This window comes from Antrostomus carolinensis, unplaced genomic scaffold, assembly GCF_000700745.2.
Source record: "Antrostomus carolinensis isolate BGI_N321 unplaced genomic scaffold, ASM70074v2 scaffold21376, whole genome shotgun sequence".
Taxonomy (NCBI): Eukaryota; Metazoa; Chordata; class Aves; order Caprimulgiformes; family Caprimulgidae; genus Antrostomus; species Antrostomus carolinensis.
Window position 1 is genome coordinate 1 of NW_010324246.1, and position 21,372 is coordinate 21,372.

General features: G+C 45.4%; 1 protein-coding gene across 1 annotated transcript; it reads left to right on the forward strand.

Annotated features, from left to right (window-relative positions):
- Positions 1 to 411: 411 nt before the first annotated feature.
- Positions 412 to 17,433, forward strand: KY (kyphoscoliosis peptidase; the record flags this gene model as incomplete). Its single annotated transcript, XM_010170891.1, has 10 exons — positions 412 to 477; positions 2,766 to 2,840; positions 3,024 to 3,065; positions 3,744 to 3,794; positions 5,727 to 5,809; positions 6,186 to 6,294; positions 9,330 to 9,447; positions 14,498 to 14,686; positions 15,280 to 15,470; positions 16,532 to 17,433. Coding segments are annotated over 10 exons (1,826 nt in total), but the record flags the coding sequence as incomplete, so codon positions are not given.
- Between the last annotated feature and the right edge of the window lie 3,939 nt (positions 17,434 to 21,372).

Genomic DNA, 21,372 nt, shown 5'->3' on the forward strand with positions numbered 1-21,372 from the left:
CCCAGCTGAACCCAAACCTCAGCGCTGTTCTGGCTGCTGAAAAGAAACGCAGGACAGATGCTGACAACCACCCTGCTCCTGCTCAGGGACCACGTTGCCTCCAAGCCCCCCACACTGCCCTTCCCTCCCACGCACCTCTCCAAACACACACCCGCTTGTCCAAGCACCTTAACCCCCACCATGAGCAGCAGGGCCCACTCCAGCCCTTCCCCAGGCTGCAGCATCCCTCTGGAGCAGGGCCAGGTGCCTCTGGACCACAGGCAGTTGGGCTCTGAAGCCAGAAAAAGGGGTCAGGCTTCTTGTATCATTACTTACATCACTGCTGAACAAAGGCACAGATTTAATCCGCCTCTACACCAGGCACCTCCACCCTCTTCTAGGCACTGAGATGTTTTTTCTTTGTGCAACCAGGCCAGCGAGCCTCCAGGGAGCCCTGCAACCAGAAGACACAAGCTGTTACTTCGTACTCTAACGAAGGTAAGTGGTGACCGAAGGGACAGCGTTTTCTCAGAGCAGGGCTTCAGTGAGCTCCCACTCAAGTCTTTTCCATAATGAAATAGAATCACAGAATCATAGAATGGTCTGGGTTGGAAGGGACCTTAAAGCTCATCCAGTTCCAACCCCCCTGCCATCAGCAGGGACACCTTCCACTAGACCAGGTTGCTCAAAGCCTCATCCAACCTGGCCTTCAACACTTCCAGGGAGGAGCAGCCACAGCTTCTCTGGGCAACCTGGGCCAGAGTCTCACCACACTCAGCAAAGAATTTCTTCTTCACATCTCATCTCAATCTCCCTTCTTCCAGTTTCAAGCCATCACCCCTTGTTCTGTCACTCCCTGCCCTTGTCACAAGTCCCTCCCCGCCCTTGTCACAAGTCCCTCCCCAGCCTTCCTGGAGCCCCTTCAGGTACTGGAAGGTCACTAGAAGATCTCCCTGGAGCCTTCCAGGGAGAAGAGAAAGCACAATAACAACACACTCCTGCCAACATCAAATATCCCAGCGCTGACGGGAGGGTGCAAGGGCTGGAAGAAATAATGTTGGCAGAAGTTTAGCTTCAGGCAGCTGGCTGCAGAAGTCCTTTCAGAGGGTAGATCCTTGCAAGGAGCCATCCCTGCACTGGAGCAGAGACATTGCTGGGCCAGCTGCGCCCCAAAGCCCTCACTGGCCAAGGGCTTGTCTGGCCGCAGAGAATGAGGAGAAAAGCAAATGTTTCTTTTTGAAGGATATCTTGATTAGGAATAGTGAAAAAAGTCTTAAAACATCAGCAACTATTTCATACCATTAGCTTTTAAATCAATGGATGTAGCATTTAGAAAAATGGATGTAGCATTTAGAAAAAAAATCTGTGGAATTAGTTTTTTTTCATTTGTTAAATGCCTTTTAAGCTTACTGGAAGAAGGCATTCCTCATAATTAAATTTGTTTCTTGAAAACAAATAATTTTAATTTATGGGGGAAAATTGAGAAAGTGGAAGTTGGCAAGAAAACTCACAAAAACCGAAACATAAAAATAATCTTGAGGAATAAAAAAGGACCTCTGAAAAGATAAAAAACATAAGGATATGTCACTGTTTGCACAAAGTCATGTCTTTGAGAAACAACTTTGTTTTGCCTTCAAATTAACTGACAAGATGCACCAACCAGCTCTAATCTTGATATCCTGACATGCAAGCATCCCAGAATAGGAGTAAAACTCTAGGATTTAAAAGAGTTTTTTTACAGGTTTTTTTTCCCCTTCTCCTTTTAGGGCTTTAAAAGACATCAAATTTTTCTGCACAATCACAGGAGATTAAAAAAAAAAAAAAAATCTTTCTAAAGTTAAATTCTGAGGAAAAACTTATTATTTGATGACAGTGCAGATTCCTACCTAATTAGCTGGTTCCAAGAGCTGGCTTTCAGGGAAAACCCCAAATGTCACAAGACTCGATGAAATTGTAGGAGGTAGGACATGCGATTGTATGGCAGCCCCAAGGTGTATTAACAGCTTGACCTTCAGTCTCCAAAATGAAATGGGGAGCCCATGAGCGTGCTGAGGTCCTCCAAGGAACCTTGGTGGTTTCAAAACCTTCTGAAATATTTGCCAAAAAATGCGTACTCTCTTTCAAAAACTTCAGGTAATTCTTCTAAGACAGTCCCTCACTTTTTCCCTTGGACTTCTTTCTATGAAACTTAAAACTCAAGACCCCCAGGTTTCCACATGAGGTTGTTCTGGAGCATCACAGCACGCAAAGAGTAAGTCCCACGGCACCGCAGCCAGCTCTGCCAGGACACTGCCTCTTCCAGGCAATGGCCTCTGCCAAAGATTTTAATATCACAAGTCAAACCATTTTCATGGTTTCTCTGAGCCTTTTTCTGTTTGATTCCAAGAAAAATCAATGAAATAAATCAATTCTCTGCTTACCGTACCTCCATCAAGAGCTATTTAATATGGTGATAAACCTTTTTTGTTTAAGTTTACACAAAATGCTCACTGAGGACCTCTGCTTTATTTATGATCAGCTTCATTACCTGTTAGGCTATAACAGGCTGTCTTTTATTTTTTGAGAATTACAAATCATGCTGGAAGTGACCAGAGGCTTTCTGGCCCTACAGTTTATCTTAAGGGTGCTCTGCTTTGCCAGGAAAGCCAAGAGCTTCAGTACCTTCGCAATCACCAGAGTTGCCATTTCTTTTGCTAATGTTAAGCCTTGGCCTCAGCGATTGTCCTTCTCCTCTGTGTCCCCATTGGTTTTGCATTTCTTAGGGAGTTTGTAATTGTTTCTTGCAGGAACCCAAGTGACGGTGGAGGTTCATCCCAAGGATACCACCCCACAGCTCTTTAAGAAACTCTCCTTTGGAAAAGGTACAGCCTGGACTTTGAATCCAGGCAGACCAGGTCGAGGGAGGGAGGGCAAAGGGGCCGCGTCCTTCCCTCTGCTGCTGTAAGGGGGGCAGGAAGCCCTCCAGGAGCTGGAGGAGATGCTGCACCCTTGGAGCTGGGGTAGGGGTTGCAGTGATTGCACTAATCATGCTGGGGTTGTTGCAGGTCCCCAGAGGCTGCCCAGCCTGAGAGGTCAGGACAACAAAGGTGAGGCTTGGCTCTACCACGGTGCGTGTCTCCAAGCTGGCCCTCGCCCGAGAGGCTGCTCTGAGGAGGCTCCTTCTCCCCATGAGGTTCTTGAGAAGATGCCAACCCCTATGCCTGCTCTCCCTGCCAGGGACCTTGCCAGTGCCTGGGGCTTGCAGAGCAAAATCCTGGTCCTGGGGCGAGGAGTCTGCTCCTCCGCAGGCTCTGGGATAAGGTGGGTGGTGACAGTTTGGCAGCCACAGCGTCCCTCAGAAATCCTCCAGCTGCCACCGAGCTCTCTGCAGGGTTATCCTCTAATGGCTCTGGAGCTCAGCTCTCCCTTCTTCCATGCCTGGGGGGTTTGGCTGGGTGGTGGGCAGGGGTTAGACGTCCCCAGCCCTTGGGCTAGAACAGATGTCTGACTGCTGGGGAACGTGGCCTCTGCAGAGCAGCAGGACAGTGGAGAGGGGACACAGGGCGCAGCAGTGGTCCAGGAAGCTTGCTTCACCCCTCTTCCCCTCGGCACCCACGCTCCACAGGGTGCTGACATCCATGTCCAAATGCAAGGAAACGGGCAAAGAAGAGCCTCAATTTTAGCTTTTTCCACCCAGTTCTGCTCCCCAGAACCACTTATTTCTGTTTCTCTTTTTTGTCCTGCCAGCAACTGCTCACCTCACGCTCTCTTCCCCAATTTTCTAGGTTTCCAGAGGACCAAAGACCCACGGCCACCAGGAGGAGAAGACCTGCACGGTAACTATCAGCTGTCCCAGTGGCACAGTGGGGCACAACATGGGGCAGCCCCAGATAGGAAGCCCTTCGGTCCTAGAAGCAGGGCTTACCCTGCTGCAAGCCTAGACTGAAGTGCACAGACAAGGGATTTAATTTCTATTACCATGAGTAACGCTCAGCTTCCCAGCTCCTTGTTTGCTGGGGTGGCAGATGGGGCTGGCTTTGGGAATGTCACACGTTCCCAAGACCTTTCTAAGGCTACTCTGCAAACAGGCATGATGCACACTTCTTAACTGCAAAGGGCTACGTGAGTTATTGTAGATCCCACGTCTGCAGGGAGCCTTCGCAGCTATAACGCGACAAAGATGAAAGCTGATAACCAATTTTAACAAAAAAACATCCCGTTCTCAAAAGGCAAAAAGTAATTTTCAGAGCTGTAGAGAGTGGGAACCTTTAAACACGTAAATCTGCTTTATCTCTCTTTAGGTCAGTGTAATAGCCCTTTTCAGGGAAAATTGAGATAAACAAACAAGTCTGTTAAAGAAACAGATGCTGTGTGCCTACGCGCTGATTTGGCAGATGGGTGCCTGCCCAGCACAGGGATGGGCAGCGGGTGTATCCCACCTGGCAGGCTGCACCACACCGGGATGGCCCATAAGCCCTCCCTGGGGCAGAGCTTTCTGAAGGGCTCACCTTAAAAAAACACCTTGGCAAGTCAGAAATAGAGTTTCTGGCCACCTAACCAGTGGGTTGGAGCTGGTGGCAAAGGGGCCAGAGCCCCATTTCTGGGGAGATGGAGAGGGAGAGGTGATGAATACAGATCTCAGAAGCACTGCTGGCTTCTCAGCTAGGACAGGATGCTCTCCTGCCTCTCCTGCATCCCACTCCCACCAGCACTCACTGAGCAGGCAGCAGAGGGACATCCCACTTGCTTAGCAAGGCTCACAAATAAAACAGTATGTAACCAGCCAAAGCCTCCATGTCCCCACACGCAGCCCAAGACAATTCACTTCTTGTCACCTTTCTCCAGGCAAACAGCAGCTCTACTGCATCATTCATTCACCTCTCCCAGTGCCTGGGAGTCACGCAACAGCATTTTCACTGTGTGATCTCTTTTAAATCCTTTTTTCCAGAGAAATAACAATCCTACAGAGATAGCTAGAAGAATCTCTTTAGTCCTGAATGGCTTTGACAGCACATGACAGGAGGAGAGATTGCTGTAGAGCTCAATTCTTCTCTCACCAGCTCAGAAGAAAAGGGAGGGCTGAGAGGTCCGGGGCAGACATCCATCCGACACGTCTGTGCACCCAGCTATAGCTGGATCACTCGGGTGGCTCGCTGATGAGAGAGAACAGTGTCAGCTCATTCAGAGGCTGTTAAAAATAAGTTATCTGATTAATTTGGGCAAGTTATTAACCCTTTATTCTTACTGAGTAGAACCAGGAGCCTAGAGCCTGCAAAGATGCAGAGGGGCAGGCACCCTGTTTCTCACGCGCTTGAATCCGTGCAGAATCGTGGTCCTTTCCCATGTAAAATAGTCATTGCTTTCAGCAAAGCTACTGAAGAAAAGCAGCTCTTTGGTGGGTTTTTTAAAAAAGTCATGTTTTTGCCAGGATTTCCAGAGCACAGATTTTCCCTGATACTCCTGCACTACACCTTGCGCACCTCCATACAGTATCCTGGGATTTTCTGTGCTGTTCTCCAGTGCCAAAGATGCAGGGGCACCTCCCGCTCCAGTGTTGCTCAAATTATACCAGACTAGACAGGATGGCTCCTGCTTTCCGTGCAGCTGGCAGGGACCTTCTGCAAGTGCCCTCGTGTCCTCTGCTCCCTAAGCACTCGCTGATGGATGCCTCCATGGGTCGGGCAGGAGCTCTGTCCCCTTGTTCCAGCATGCAGCCAGGAAAAATACCCCCTCCCTTCCCGAGACAATGACAACTTGTTTCTTCCCAGCATATCCCTGGGACAAATCCTCTTTGAAATCCATGCCAGTAGATCTGCAGCAATTTGAGAAGCTGGATGCCTACGCATTAAAAGTAAGTCTTGCTTTTGCCTCTGTTCTCCTCCCAGCTCCCCTGCAGGGAAGTTCCTTGAAACCTAGCTACCAGAACTAACAGCTTACGCTGAGCTATCAAGTGAAGTGCCCAAAATCTCCCAAACGAGTGAAAAACCATTTCCCTGCAAACATCAGCAACAGCAATCCCACTCTAGGAGGGAAACTATGACCAAAAATACTTGCTCGAAAGTTGGAACTACAGCTCTGTATTTCTGTTTTTAATAAAGTTCAATTTAGAGAAGCTTTATAGCAGGTGGGGTCTCTTCTCTCTTTAGAAGAAGAGAGCAGGGAAGAAGGTAGATCTACCATATCAATTTCTTCACCATGATCTTGCCACGCTTTCTCCTCACGAACAGGTAAACGTCAAGAACAGCGTAGAGGAACTCGTTAAAGCCCTGCTTAAACAAGCCCGGACTGACCTGGAAAAAGTCCGAGCCATATGGATGTGGATATGCCATCACATAGGTAGGTTGAGATCCTCAGGTGAGGAGATAAGGCTGTTGCTGTCAGCCTCGTACTCTGATGTTGCAGTTTACTACATATCTGGTGAGTTAGTTTCACATAGTGGGTCGGAGGAAGGCTTTCTGGATGTATTTATCCAGAATTTTATTCAGAGGTTGTCTCACCACCTCTGTTTCCATAGTCCCTCCCCTAGAACTGCCAAGTCCTACAAAGTTTGTGTGCAAATGATTTACTTCCACATGATGAATTTGTAACTCACTTATTCAAAAGTGTAACCATACAAGTCCCTATCACCTAAGCAGACAGAGCATGAAGCTGGGCTGCCAAGCACCAGAGGCTTGGTTGTCACATTCAGAGCCATCCCACACCACCAAAAGTTTCATCTCCACCACTATCCCAAATCATAGAATCATAGTATGGTTTAGGTTGGAAGGGACCTTTAAAAGTCATCTAGTCCAACCCCAACCCCCCCATGCAGCCCTTCCCAGCATGCCTCTGCTCTGGGAGGGTTTCAGCTTAATCAAGATGCCTTACCCAGCTTGGTGTCATCACAGCTACTTCTGCAGCTCCTCTGCTCTCCCTCTTTGGGCAGCAGACCACTTCTTGCAAGGAGCAGCCTGGACAGCCCGATGCTGAGCACAGCCTGTCCAGAGTGAGGTGTAAAGTTGTCCCACAGAGAGTTTGCTGTGTAGAGTTGTCCCATTCTGGCGTGAGGTGCCCTCTTGCCTCTGACAGTCTCTTAGCTGTTTCACTGCCAGCTTTGAAAGGGTTGTCAAGCACTGGAACAGGCTGCCTAGGGAAGTGGTGAAGTCACCAGCCTTGAAGATATTTAAAAGATATGTAGATAGGTGCTTAGGGACATGGTTTAGTCATGGACTTGTCAGTGTTGGGTTTTTGGTTGGACTCGTTGATCTTAAAGGTCTTTTCCAACCCAAATGACTCTATGATTCTTTGCCCCTGTGTTTTGTGGATACCTCCCACGCTTCACTTTCTAGCTGGTACCTCCTGCACTCATCCTGTTGACACGTCCATCAGCCATGTCAGGGCAGCATATCAGAGAGGCCAGCTTTCATAAACCATGCTGGCACCTGCGTGATTGCCCTTCCTGCCTGTACATGCACCCTTTCAACCCCCACGAGAGCTGCAATTGCTCAGTTTTCCCTTTCCTACTCAGCCCCAACCCAGGCAACACTGGCCTTTCAGAAATAACCAAGAGACGTGAAGAGGATGAGGAAGGAGGACATGGCAGCACATCAGAGGGGGCAAAAGGCTTCTTGCCACCCCAAAATCCTTGGTGGGGAAAACTGGATGTGCAATGTGATTGCACTGTGTATAGCCTGTGCAAAAATGTTTCTTTCCCATTAACTCTTGGGGGTAGTGGGGGAGAAGCACAGCTATTCTTTCCCTCACCTCTTACACGTCCTGACGGGCGCTGGTGCAGTGCAGTTCACTGGCTGAGCAGGCCAGCTGACAGAGAGTAGAAGAGCAATTTGGGAAGCACAGGCCTAATCTCACGCCCACTGAGATCAGCAGAGCTTTGCCAGCAACTGCACAGTTAGCATAGTTAGGTCAATCCCAAACAGCTTTAATCTTGCCCTTAAGTATGCAGACTGCTGATTTCACTCATTTCCTGAAACCGAGCATTTGACTCATCCCAGCACCGAGCTCCCATCGGCCACTGATCGCTCAGTCTTTATGCTATGAACTCATTTCTGCCTGGGCCAGATCCTGCTTGGGACAGCCAGTCTGGTTTGTCAGTCCATTGACCTTCCATGCATTCATGGGGTGTCTCTGCTCCCTGACAGGTACACTGTAATCTCCTCACAAGACTTTTTATGCCATCTTGGCCCCCATTCTCCTTCCTTCCAGCAGAGACTGACCCCTGTTTACATGCATGGGGAATAAACACAGTGCTAGGAATGTAAATCAGCTCACAAAAATGCAATGTATCTATCCTGGAAGAGCACTGACGATATAAACTCCTTCCTCGTTTGGATTTTTGGTGAGCACGCTGCTCCCTGGGTAGCTCTTCCCACCCAATTCAACTCCCTGCCTGCGATGAGCTGTTACCTCCACGGAGCAGCAGCACTAGCAGAAATTATTTTAGCTATAATTTCTAGCATAAATGCAGAGCCACATGCAGCCAGCCAGCTCTCCATAGCCCTCAAAGTGCTCTGCAGCTTTGCTGGTGGCCCAGTGAGCAGCCTAGGTCACAGCCAGCCTTCCCCTACAGCCCCACGAGCCGCCCCAGAGGCAGCTGTCAGCCGAGCCCCTTCCATACAAGACAAGCAGTCGCAGCTCTGCACCAAAGCACAAATACAGCGGGTTGCCAGCTATTTTTTCCCCTCTTCCACAGCATTAAAGGGAAGATGAATCAGCTGATGCAGCATTCCTTTACAGCTTTGTCAGAAAAATAAGTTCATATTTTAAGAAAGAGGTTATGGTCATGACCAAGGTTGGTTGGTATTGAATTAACCTTCCCAGACCAGTTCCTCAAGCTCTGTCTGAAGGAACCCTGCTGTGCCACTTTCCTGCATTCATTCAAACAAATTCAGATTTCCTACACTTCTAGTGATTAATATGACTCACTTGCAACAATTCATTTCAGGTATTTCCCAATAAGCTACTTTCCAGGTATTTTTAATACAAATTGCTTGTAAAGAGTGCAGAAGGCTCAATGGTTTCCTGTGACAGTAACACCAGTCTGACTCCTTCAAAGGAGCTCTTGAGATTGTAGATCCCCCACATGGGGCCAGTCCCTGGGGAGACCCACTTACTCTAAAAAAAGCAGAGTTTTCCTCCAATTTGGATTCAACTGCTGAATCCCAGCCCAGGCTTAGAACAAATGGTGATGAGAGATAGACCTTGACCCTCTCCCCCCACCAGCCATCCATATCATCCTTGTGCACCACACGCCGCGGCTCATTTCTCTTCGCTCATGCTCATGGAGAAGAAAAGCAATCCAAGCAATCCTGGTGCCCATCGATTCCATTGCCTCAGGCTTTTGGATGAACTTTTGTCTGTGTTCCTTCCCGCAGAATACGACGTAGTGGGCTACCATAACAAAAGCCAGCTGTCGAGCAAACCCATAGATGTGCTTCAGACGGGGAAAAGCATTTGTGAGGGATACGCTGGGCTCTTCGAAAAAATGTGCAGGTAAAGTAAGCTCAGAAACATTCAATGCCAGGGAGAATTAACATCTATTGTCATCTCTGTGCCTGTTCTGTCTGCCTTTGCCTTGACTGATGTGACTTTAAGCAGGACATGGAACTTTAGCTTTCAAATCATGCTGTGGAAAAACAGCAAGCCCTAGAAAGGTCAATTTGGCTTCCTCCTCCACCTCCTCCACCCCCTCCACTCCTCTCCCCCCTAGCATAATTTACTTTGTGCCATCTGCTGAGCTTCGCATCGCATTAACATAATGGCAGATGAAAACACAGAGCTAATTTGGTTAGAAGAAGACAGGTTTTTCCTTTGAGTATCTGTATGTGAAGGTTAAAAGCATGGCAAGACTTAAACAAGAAGGAGTATTGTCTCCAACAAGAGGTAGGCACAGTCCCAGAAGGAGCTTTCCCAAAACCTTCTGGAGATGCCCTCTTCCCTCCGCTACAGAAGCACCACAAGGACACTGCCTTGTGCTTACTGTGCCATTTTCTGCACTCAGTCTCAAGGAGCATCACTGTTGAGGCCAATACTGCAATTCCCATTTTACAGCTACGTCAGACTAAAATCCATTCTCCAGACTGAAAAACCTTGTTGACTTCACTGGAGATTAGTTGCATAAACAAGTGGGATTTCCCCCACAAAGCAGGACTTTACAATGACGAAGCCATTTCACAGAAGAGGCAGCCCCTTCCTTGGCAGGCAGCACAGGCGCTTTGCACATGAATGCAGCGCAAATCCCTTTTCCCTCACATTTTCTCCAACCCAGCAAAGAAACGAGATGGCTGTTGCACAAGGCAACCCTCAAGCACCGCAGCAAGGAGCGGCATCTCAGCTCTCACAGCTGTATGCAACAGCTAAGTTTGGCTTAGAGGAGTAGTGAAGGCAAGGATGGTGTCTGGCAAGTTTGGTACCTACCTTATGCAGAAGGGTTGTCCAAGAGGAGAAAACTGGACCTGACAACTCAGGGACACAAGATTGGAAGGGGCTTCCTAACACAAGAAAGCAATGGTGTTCTTCCCTAAGAGCGTGGGCTTCCAAGGTGTCTCTCCCAGGGAGCATCTTCTCAGTAGAGCAGCTTCCATTTATAAGATAGCTTAGGAAAAAATTAAAGACCAGTTATTAATTGGCACGTGCAAGTAACAATTGGCTTTCCACACCATCCAAAAAGATTTGGGAAGGTTTGCAACATGAAACAAACAAAATCTACAGGGAAAAGGACAGATTTAGAAAAAAAAGAAAATACTGTGCCAGATGCTAAAGTGGTGAATGCTTCCAACCAATAACATATCCCACAATATCAGATCTTGCTTTCTAAAGAGTAAAATAAAGAAATAGGATGATGAAGTATGAATTTATAACTGCATCTTATGGAACAGTTATTAGCAGTTAGAAGTAGGAGAAATTTGCATCTGTTCATTAAAAAGCATATGTTTAGTTCATTAAAAACATTACTCTTTCCAAGGATATCTTTTACTATTTAAAGGCTCCGTTGATTTACTCTTAATTTCTTAGTTCCAGGTTGATGATTCATTTTGTGATTTGGGAAACCTCCCAGTCATCCAGCCTATTACTTTTATCAAATATTAGCTAAATATTTAGCTCCTTTCCTGAAAAACTATACCGAAAGACAACACACCTTTCTTGCAAGGGGATCTCCTCAGCCCTTGTTCTTGTGCACTGTTCAAGTCTTATGCTGAGTATAAGCATCAAGGCAAGAGGCAAAGAGCAGTCCTGTTATATAAAGGTTTTTTCAGAGACAAGTTTGGGGAGAAAAAAGGTCTTTTAACATGCCTTTTATACCCTAGCTCTTGTTGAGGCAACTATAACATACAATCCAATTTACCAGTCACCAGGAGTCCCCATCAAAGGCCCTGCTGAAGGCAATGGCTGACACTGATTGAGTTCTACTTGTCTCAGAGCCAGCAGAGAGAAGAGTTGCTGATGCAGACGCAGCACTGTCACCTCTGACCACAGCTTTGGCAGCCAGACTTCTTCACATTAGCTGAGGCTCCTGTCACAGAGGAAAGGTGGGCATACATAGTGGGAAGCCAGCCACAAAACATCAGTTTCCAAACATCAGGCATAATAACAGTGAATGCAAACATAGGCTTCTTATCAGTATTTTAGCAGTATTTATCAAGAATTGGCTTCTCAGATGACAACCAAACTCAAGGAGGTAGTATGGCCGAGTGAATCAGGGAGTGTAAATTCATAAATTCAGTTTAGGTCCAAACCTAGCAATCCAGACTTGGGGGGAAACCCCCTTACCAGAATTAATGATGATGGCAGAACAGTTATTTGCACTTGAGAGGTTTCAGCACCACCTCAGGGGGCACAGCTGACCACACTCCCTGCAGTGTATCTGACCACTTAGCTGTTCCTTATTCATAATTTAGTCTGCAAATAATCCAGGTTTCACATCCTCTTGGTTTTTCTGTTTTCTACAGTCAGTAGCTTTCCTTCTTTTCAGGCACAGGAGTGTCTACCTACCACAAGTGTAAATCATTTTGTCTCCCTCTGGAGAAGCCAGATTTGTTTCTTTTTTAGGTGAAATCATCAAAGTCAACCTGAAATCAAAAGGAAGAAGGTGCCCCTGAATTCCAGTGACATCTGTAGTAAGATCCAGATTACTTCCTTCTCTTTTTGAAGCAAAAAAGCAACCTAGCTTTTAATCACCTTGCTGCACCAAGCAGACGTTGCCAAATGTCTCTTAATTCAGTTCTTCCAGTCCACCTTGTATTAGGTCATCTTCTACCATCACATTGCCACTCCAAGAATTCTGAAGATCTTCTCAATCTTCTCTCTGCCTGGTTAATTTATATGTATGAAGTCATTTACACAAGAACAGAGACATGATCACTCTTTTCGCTAGTACAGGATTGCTCTTCTACAGGATGTTTCAGCCTGTTTTTTTGTCTGTCCATTATTAGAGAGACCACTGTTTACACGCTCTGACCTTTCTTTTGGGAACATTGAACACGTCCAAGCACAAACTCTTCTTGCTGCTTTGCTAACATTCACTGTAAGTGAGAGCACAGTGTGAACGAAGGGCAGAACTTGTCCCTTAATGTATCTGAGTTTCCCAGCTAACAAGACTATCTAGAGAAGCCTAGAAGGATTAGATGCCAATCCCCATGAAATTAGTGGGAATTTGGTACTTGGCTCCTGTTAGGCCCCTTTGGATCAAATCTTCCTTAAAGTTCCCGGGCCAGCTCCTAGTCTCAGTTACATCATGTAAATCCAAGCTCTCACCAGTCTCGTCAGCGAAGTTGCTCCAGATTTACTGCCCAGCTCCACGTTAGAATTTGGCTCACAGGCGACTATGGGCTGGCAAAGACTTTACAGACCACCTGTGACACCAGGTTTCTCAATGGCATTCCTTCCAGGCTTGCCATATTCATTTTAAATACCTCGTATGACAGGCAGCACCTTACTATTGCTGCGTAACAGCCCATGTTAAATGAGAACTGACTTGCATGCTCCCTCCTCTTCCTTGCTGGCCATCTTTAGCAGGGATGGGGCACTGCCATGTTCCTCCTCTCCATACAACTTGGTCTTCTCTCTGAAGGCTACCAAACATGAGCTCCCAGCTGCTTCTCAATCAGCCCTTTGCAGTTCTGATTCTATTTTTGATACTCTTTCTTAAAGAATTTAAGAAAGAATCTAAGAATTTAATTTGATACTTTTAAAGAAAAAGTACCAAAAAACTAAGTAACACAAAGACATCCACATTTGAGTTTAATAAGTCTGTATAAGAAGCTGAAGTGACCAACTTCCCTTTAAAACAGCATCATCTCTGTAAAAAAAAAAAAAAAAAAAAAAAAAGCAGTCTTCCCAATAGGCACTACTGCACTGTCAATTACCAGCCAAGTATCTGTTACCAGACCTCAACTTCTTAACAACCATGCTAATTATCTTCCCCATAAATATTACTTTTCTTCTGAGTTAAACCCACATTATGCAGACAATCTTGCTCTTGAAGCTTGCACAGTTTATTACTTAAGGTAGCAGTTCCATTTAATGTACATTTCAATGAAGAAGAAAAATGTCAATACCATCCTACACAGAAGACAATCCTCTAAGTGAAGCAATTTTAGATTAATGCTGAAATAAGATGCCAGTGTTAGAATCCATAGCTATCAACAGCAGAGAGCTTATTAACACAGTGCTCATTTATATCTTATTTACACATCAACACAGGTATTCGTTATTTTTTTTTAAAGAGACTATTTAATCATTTCTACCCTGGGCAAACACAAGCTCACTCTTTAAGGAAACTAAATCAGCAGCCACAATACCGTGAGGTCTAAGATATCTTAGATAGTGTCAAACACCGGGTCTACTGTTAGAGAGAGAACACAAGCAGGAACAGACGCACTTTTAATTTACAATTACACGGGCTAATTGTGGACAGCATCAAAAGGGTTCCACTGAGTAACAAGACAGAGAGCAATTAAGCACACTTCATCTTTGTCATCCTCCTCTAACAATGCTGGATTGATGGTGCATCAGACAAAAAGAGAGGGAATATATAAAAATGGGAAGAGCAAAGACCCTTGCTCCAGTGGGACGCTCTCCCCAAGTGCCTGTGCAAAGACTACAAGAAAAAACATCCCCTACCCAACACCTCGGGCACCATCACCTTGAGTTACCCTCCCTTGCCCCCCCCATATGAAGCCATTCACTAGCCCAGTCCAGAAAAATACAGTCTCTATGTGATGTCAGTGGTCAAAGGGGAGAACTTGCCTTTCCCAAGATGCAATAACCTAGACATTTACCACAGCAGTCTGTCACCAGGGTCAGAAGTTAGGGTTTTCAAAGAGAGGTATACTTGCACACTTAGACATTTAAAATCTCTGACTCCCCTGGGACTCAAATGCAAAGAGGCACCTGAGGAGCTGATGGGGTGGAGCTGGTCCACTTGACTACAGGACTGGAGTTCTGCAGCCATGATGGACTTTGTTTCTCACGTCCTTCCACAAAACTACACTGAAAGGTTTTAAACAGAAGTCTCCTGCTGCATCTTATTGTTTCCTTTTAGTATTGCAGGAATCCAGTGCATGAAGCTATCAGGATACTCTAAGGGGTACGGGTACAAGATGGGGCAGACCTTTACAGGGGACTCTGACCATGCCTGGAACGCCGTCTACCTTGATGGAAGGTGGCATTTACTCGATAGCACCTGGGGAAGTGGAGCTGTTGATGATTCTTTCACCAAGTTCACCTTCAGGTAAAGAACCATCCCTCATGTTAATACAGAAACCAACCCCAAAGGCAGAAGAAAGCTGATGGGTGTGATAAGAAACACTAAACAGTGACAAATTTTAGGTCCTACAGCAAGACCCAAAGCCCTGAGGAAGGTATCTGGGTTGCGTATAGAAGGGATGGAGCACATACCTGTAGAAAGGTAGCAGCGCTGAGCAGCAAGTGCATAACTGTTGGAAGTGAACATGTTTTGCTTATTGCATCTTCAGTTCATGCAATACAACGTGGCACTTGATTCATAGCTTTCAGCTGCCTGAGAGGGGGTGCCTCCACACTTCCAATCAACAAGCAGTACCCTTTTTTCTTCAGGAGCCCGTGGTTGCAGGGGGAAGCACGAATACCCAGGTTTTATCCAAAAGCTCAGCACGTGCCCTGGAAATGGAAGACCAAAGCTCAGGTTCCTTCTCTGCCTGGAGAATTTCAAACCCACCGACCTCAGTTTCTCAGCAGCCCAAAACACTCTGACTTCCTCCTGCTGAAACCACCACCACTGTACAGGGGAAGAACTAACTATTTATAATTACTCATGTTCCTTTCATCTCTTCCTTCTTCTTCCAGGTACAATGAGTTTTATTTTCTGACTCACCCAGCTCTATTCATTAACAATCACTTCCCAGATAACAGTAACTGGCAGCTTCTTAAACCAACCCTGACACTGAAAGATTTTGAGAACAACATGCTGCACAACAGTAATTTTTACATGTTGGGCCTGCTGACTGCACAGCCGGAGACAGCTGTCATCCAAACAGGTAACACCCTGCAGAGGGGAAGCTGCAGATCATCCTTCCTTATGCAGCCTCACATCCAGCACACACTGGCGTGCATGTAGTGAATTACCTTTCCAGCTTGGTTCTGGCAAGCGGAGCACACTCAAAGCTCTTGGGGCAGAGAAGGGTCTTTTTTCCCTTCTTTTTTTTTTTAATTTTTTTGTTCAAGCTGTGAAAAATTGTCATAGCCCCTGCGTCTAAAAGAAAGCCTCAGTCAGCAGCTGAAGATGTTACTCGATCAGCCAGCATCACTGGTGCAAAATTAGAAATACTGTTATTATATATTATTAACTCTGGTTTGAAAATTAAATTAAAACCTTTTACGATGTTCCAAACCCTGAAATTAGTGAACAATGCACAAACAGGCACTTCTTTATGCAACACTGAACACTGCAAGTAAGTCCAGCAGCTCTTTCTAACATAAAATTATTGAGGTAACACCACTGAACTACAGGGGCCACAGTTAAGATCTCCTTCCTCAGACTTTAAGAGAGCTGCAGGAATTTAACTAGATAGCTAATTTATGAGTGCTAAGGACACAGAGTTAAAATGTAAAGGCAACAACATTTTAGGACTTTATGTTGTCTTCAAGCTGTTTGGGAACAGGCTCATAGGGAGGTAGATTATCTCCTATCTGTGTACTGGTGGGTTCCTGCACTTCTCTCTGAAGCTTCTTGGAAGAGCTACTGGACTAGCAATCAGGACTAATCACATCTAATTAAGCCCTTCTCAAGCACAGAGACTGATGGTAGTTTCAGTTAGATTTCGCTAAGGCTTTCATATTCTATAGGACCACAGCTCTGTTGCAGTTTATATCAAAATAGGATAAATGCACATCTCCAAAACAAAAGCCACTCCACCTCCTTGAGGGACACTGGTCTAAGCAGACAGTTGACAAGCTATGACCTGTCAATTGCAGCTCTTTCTTTTTCTATTAGGGAAGCAGCAATTTATTGGGACAAATTAGTCTTCCCAGAACAGGGTGTACATGCAAAAAACATACCGAAACTCCTATGTGGTCTCTTTTCTCTCGCATTTCACAGTAAATGGAAAAGCCTCTGTATCAGTGGATTGCCGTTCTGCCACATTATTTACATTTAAGCTGAAGGGAACAGATGAACACGGTTTAATGACTTTGAAAAAACATGGAATGAAGCTGGATATCTACCCACAGAAGACAGGGAGTCACAAACTGCAGATCTTTGCCAAGCCCTCCAAAGCCTCGGAAGGTGTCTACAACTGCGTGTTAGAATATGTCGTAGAGTGTAAGTCTGTGGACAAGGCCATGCGTTTCCCAAAAGACCTGCATCAGCCTGTTGGGCCAAGCTGGTTCACAGAGCGGCAAGGGTTCCTAAGGCCGTCCCACCCCAACCCCATCATTCACACCAACGACGGGAGGTGTTCCGTCACCTTCACCCTGGGCAAAGACATAAGCGTCTTGGCCTCGCTGCACTGCGACAACAGCAGCCTGACGGAGGATATGAGAAGGCGGCACATCATGCAAATCCACCGTGGGAACCAAATTGAGTTAAAGATCCATCTCCCCCATGCAGGGAACTTTGTTCTGAAAATCTATGCCAAGAAGAAGTCAGATCCTGGCAATTATGACTACATCTTCAACTACCTCATCACTTGCCTGAACACTGAAGTGAAGTGGCCAGCTTTCCCTCAGAGTTACAGCAAGTGGGTGGAAGACTATGAAATACTGGAGCCGCTCTCCGGCTTGCTGCCAGCAAACCGCAACGTTCAGTTTAAACTCAAAATGCATGGGATAGCAAAGGTGCTAGTTCAAGCTGAGAACACTTACCCTCTCACCCAGAGCAGAGGCTACTGGGAGGGAACCTGCAACACTTCAGGATGCAGAGAGGTGTTTGTGATGGTGCACGAGAATGCCAACCACAGCTTTTACTCACACGTCCTGAAATACGAAGTTGAGAGCCAGTAACACCCTCTCCTTGTTCTTTCACTCACCTGCATGAACCAACTTTTCCACCATGCCCAAAACCAATACAGCTTCAGGAGATGGCTCATTCTCTCAATCATATCTGTTCTTTCAACGAATGCAGGACAACACTTGCAGGCTTTTGCAAGACCATGGGCTCAAAGAAGTTCAAAGAAGCAGAAAATCCTGTTATGAAGGGAGCAGCAGTGGAAGAAGTTAAATAAAACCCTCACCTACGTTTCAGTAATACTGTCCAGACAAACATTTTGAAGAGAACAACTGACTGTCTGGCCATAAGTCACTCTGTGCCAGCAGCGATTGCTGGTTTCCATGTTATGGACCATAACAAAAGTCTTACAATGGCTACTCCAAGAAGAATCCACCTAGTTATGGGGCAGGATGAAGAACGTACACCCTGGTTTTGAGCAGCAATATTGGACACGAGGAACTTCAGGATATTTAAATCGAGTTTCTGTACATCTCTAGTCAAGTTGCAAAATACTTTCCAGAAGAGAGAAGTATTAGGAAGAAGATACAACATGAAGTTTTCTTGTGCACTTCATTGTCTTACAAATTTAAGTGATACTGCGAAATTACTTTTTACATTGACTGTTAAATACAATAAACAAAATCATTTTTACCTTTTTATATTAGAGTATTTGAACTGTAAACACTTTTTCTGCAATATTAACACTGTAATCATATCTCAAGTATATACAAGTGTTTCCATAACTAAGACTACAGTAAAATGAGAATAAAGTTCTCAAAAATCACTCCTTACTCCAACTTGTCTATGCAATACTGCAACTAAAAAACTTAAGGGGTTACGTGGAATAGCAGGCTGAGTGACATTATTATCATGGAAAAAACTACTTGGTGCTCTACTCTGTAGGAAAACCCCAATATGCTCAAGGTAGAGGTGATCTTCTAGCGAATCTCGCCACAAATACATGTCATCAGATCAAGTAAGATTCAAAAAAAATATTCAGATGTCCGTAAGTTTAGCATGACCTGAGAAATACTATGTTTGAGCTTGAATTTTAAATAAATCTGTTATGGTTTTGCATTCTATTTTATTGACCAAATGATATGAATTCCTCTTCACAAAGCTGCTGTATTTTCCACACAGAATACGTGGGTTATTCCTACACTCCCCTCCTCCTCAGCGTCTGGGTGTCAGAAGTTCTGCACAAGGGTGAAGGGCTGCCCACCGACAGCAGGAGGCTTGCTGCCTCCCATCCTGCCTACGTTACTCCCTCTAGCCCAGCAACCAGGTTTGAGACACAATTTTAAGGAAACTAAGTGAGCGTGCAGGGTACCTGGAGCTGTATTCAAGCAGCAGAGCTCTCAGAGAGGACGCAGGCTACTGCAGGCACAAGTTGGAAGTATAAACACAGCATGTAAGCTAACAAAGCTCGCTCTAGGATTGCCAGGAGTGCAGCAACGCTTTGGAGTCCTTTTGTACTTGGAGATAAGGAGGCTCCATATGTGAAGTAAAAGCAGGTTTTAAGTTCTCCCCCAACATCTAAGTGTCTTTGCCTTCAAAAACCGGCAGCAGCAACTCCTGCCTGCAGGAACACTGACAAGCTTTGTAGCCCAGGAGGTACCTGCTCCCTGGACAGCAACACCTACTGAACAGCACAGATGCAGATGCAAGAAAGACTCAGGGATTTTTTGTTTGCCTAAGACCCCGAAGGCTAAAGCAAACCTTGTCTGTAAGCACAGACAGCCCTGGTTTACTTTGGTGTCTAGCTAGAAGAAGTTTTTTCTTAGATCCCATTTTTCAGATCAAGGAGGACCCATTTCAGTAGCTTTCATTTTACAGGTCAAGCTGATCCAGTCAAAAACGTCACTTCTTACAACAGGGGGGTAAGGAGGCATCCCAAAGAGCTTAGCAACTCAATAAATCTACTTTTTCCACATAACAGGGTCAAGGATACCAAGAGAACATACATACACCTTTCATGCAACCAAACAGTTGACGTTCACTTACATGTATACAAACGGGTACAACTACTGCACAGCCACGGTAAAGCCTCTCTCTGCAGAGCTACACCAGTATGAACACGGTCCCTGCTCTTCACCTCAAAGACTCCGTTTCACAAGGTCTCTCTCTAACCCCACATGCACTATTCTGTCTCAAGATGGCAGGGGAAAAAAGAAAATTATCCCAAGGGAGGAAAGAGGCCAGTTTACAGACTATTGTCCCCCACCTAGCAAGAGCTGAGGAAGTATCCCTCCTCTCCCCAGGCAGCACTGCAAAACCCAGGCACCTGCAATTAGGCCCATGTACACAGGCGCAGACACGCTTAACCCCTCAAAGTAAAGAGTGACCCAAAGCACTGTCATACCCACGGAAGAACATCTGTAGCACACTACAGACAGACAGCAACAGCTTCTCACTTTTGAGATGCTAGGCTGGTACAAACAGAAGTACTGCAAATAAATTTCCACATTTTTGTTTCAAACTGAAAACAAGCATCTGGCTCAGCACTGCAAATGCATAAGAAATTCTTCAGTGCTGTCGAAGGCATGAGTTCAAAGACACACAAAATCCTTTCCAGCTTCATTAATTATGAAACTTCCAGGGCCAGGTGATTATTCCAAGGGATGTTTGACACTGCAAAGGCAGAGAAGAATGCCCGAGAAACCCTGCAGCCCCAGATAAAAGCACCTCAGAAGTCTGTACTTGCTGTGACATCTCCCTCTAGGATAAACAAGTCTTTCTCCTCCTCCTCATAAAAAATGCACATTCTTCAGCAAAGCCAAGACTCTAACACCAGGAGAATGTCTCTGGAACAGACTTCTCTGTTATCTTGGGACTACCAGCTCTCCCATTTCAGAGTTCTCCCTTGGCATGCCTTCAGAATGAACAGTTTTTGTAATCCTTACACCAGCAAGAGGTGCAATTACTTTGCACTACAAATTCAGATCACTCAGTTTTGCAAATATCTGGTTCTGTGAAGCTAAATTAAGTATGTACAGAACAAGCTTTTATTTCTGCACTTCCATCTACTCAGGAGGTAGCTTCCTCACCCATGGAATGAATACAGCTAATAGACAATCAGATGCTTTACTTTTTCCATGCTGGCCATGAGAAAGACACACGCTTAAAAATGAGCAGTGCAGTGAGAGCAGGAAACTGTTCAACTCATCATCCTGCCTTGCTCAACCTCTGTCCTCCTCTCCTGTTGTCTGTGCACAGCAACTCCAGAAACAGCAGCCACACGAGAGTCCACGACACTGTATATCCACAAAGAGAGAAGGTGGGAAAGACAGCACATGTGCCAGCACAAAGCAAAAAATTCAGCAGTTCTCGTTGCAAATTTTACTCTTCAGATCACTTTAGATCAAATTTTCACAGCCTAATACCTGTAATAAGCAGCTTCATTCAGGGAGTAGAAATGGATAAATACTGTAGGTATTTATATAATAAATATAATAATCAAAATACATTTATACAACAAATATATAAATATCTTCTAATTAAACAAATGCATCACCTTCAGTTGCACTCTTCACTTCTACCAACATGAACTGCCAAATATCTAAAGGAAAGGGATATGGAAGCAAACACTACTAATGAGCCCAAATGCCTTCTAAGCTTCTGAAAGCACTTAGTGCATGACATAGCTTACTTAACAAATCTTCAGGAAATAAAAAATGGTATCATTTTAAAAATGGTGTTGCTGTCACCACTGAAGGACACAAGGAATCCCTAAGAGTTCTGGTATACCACATACTCAGTGGATCTATAGTTCATGCAGGAACTAGAAACAACAGTTTCTTCTATCTAGCTGTTCAATTTTTGCCAAAATGCCCCATGATCAACAAGTCCTTACTTGAGATTTGGACAGTTAAGGTGGATGTTCTAAAAATGCTTACCTGTGGACAGCTCTGAACAGGAACCAAGGCCAATGCTGACTATGTGCAAAATGCATG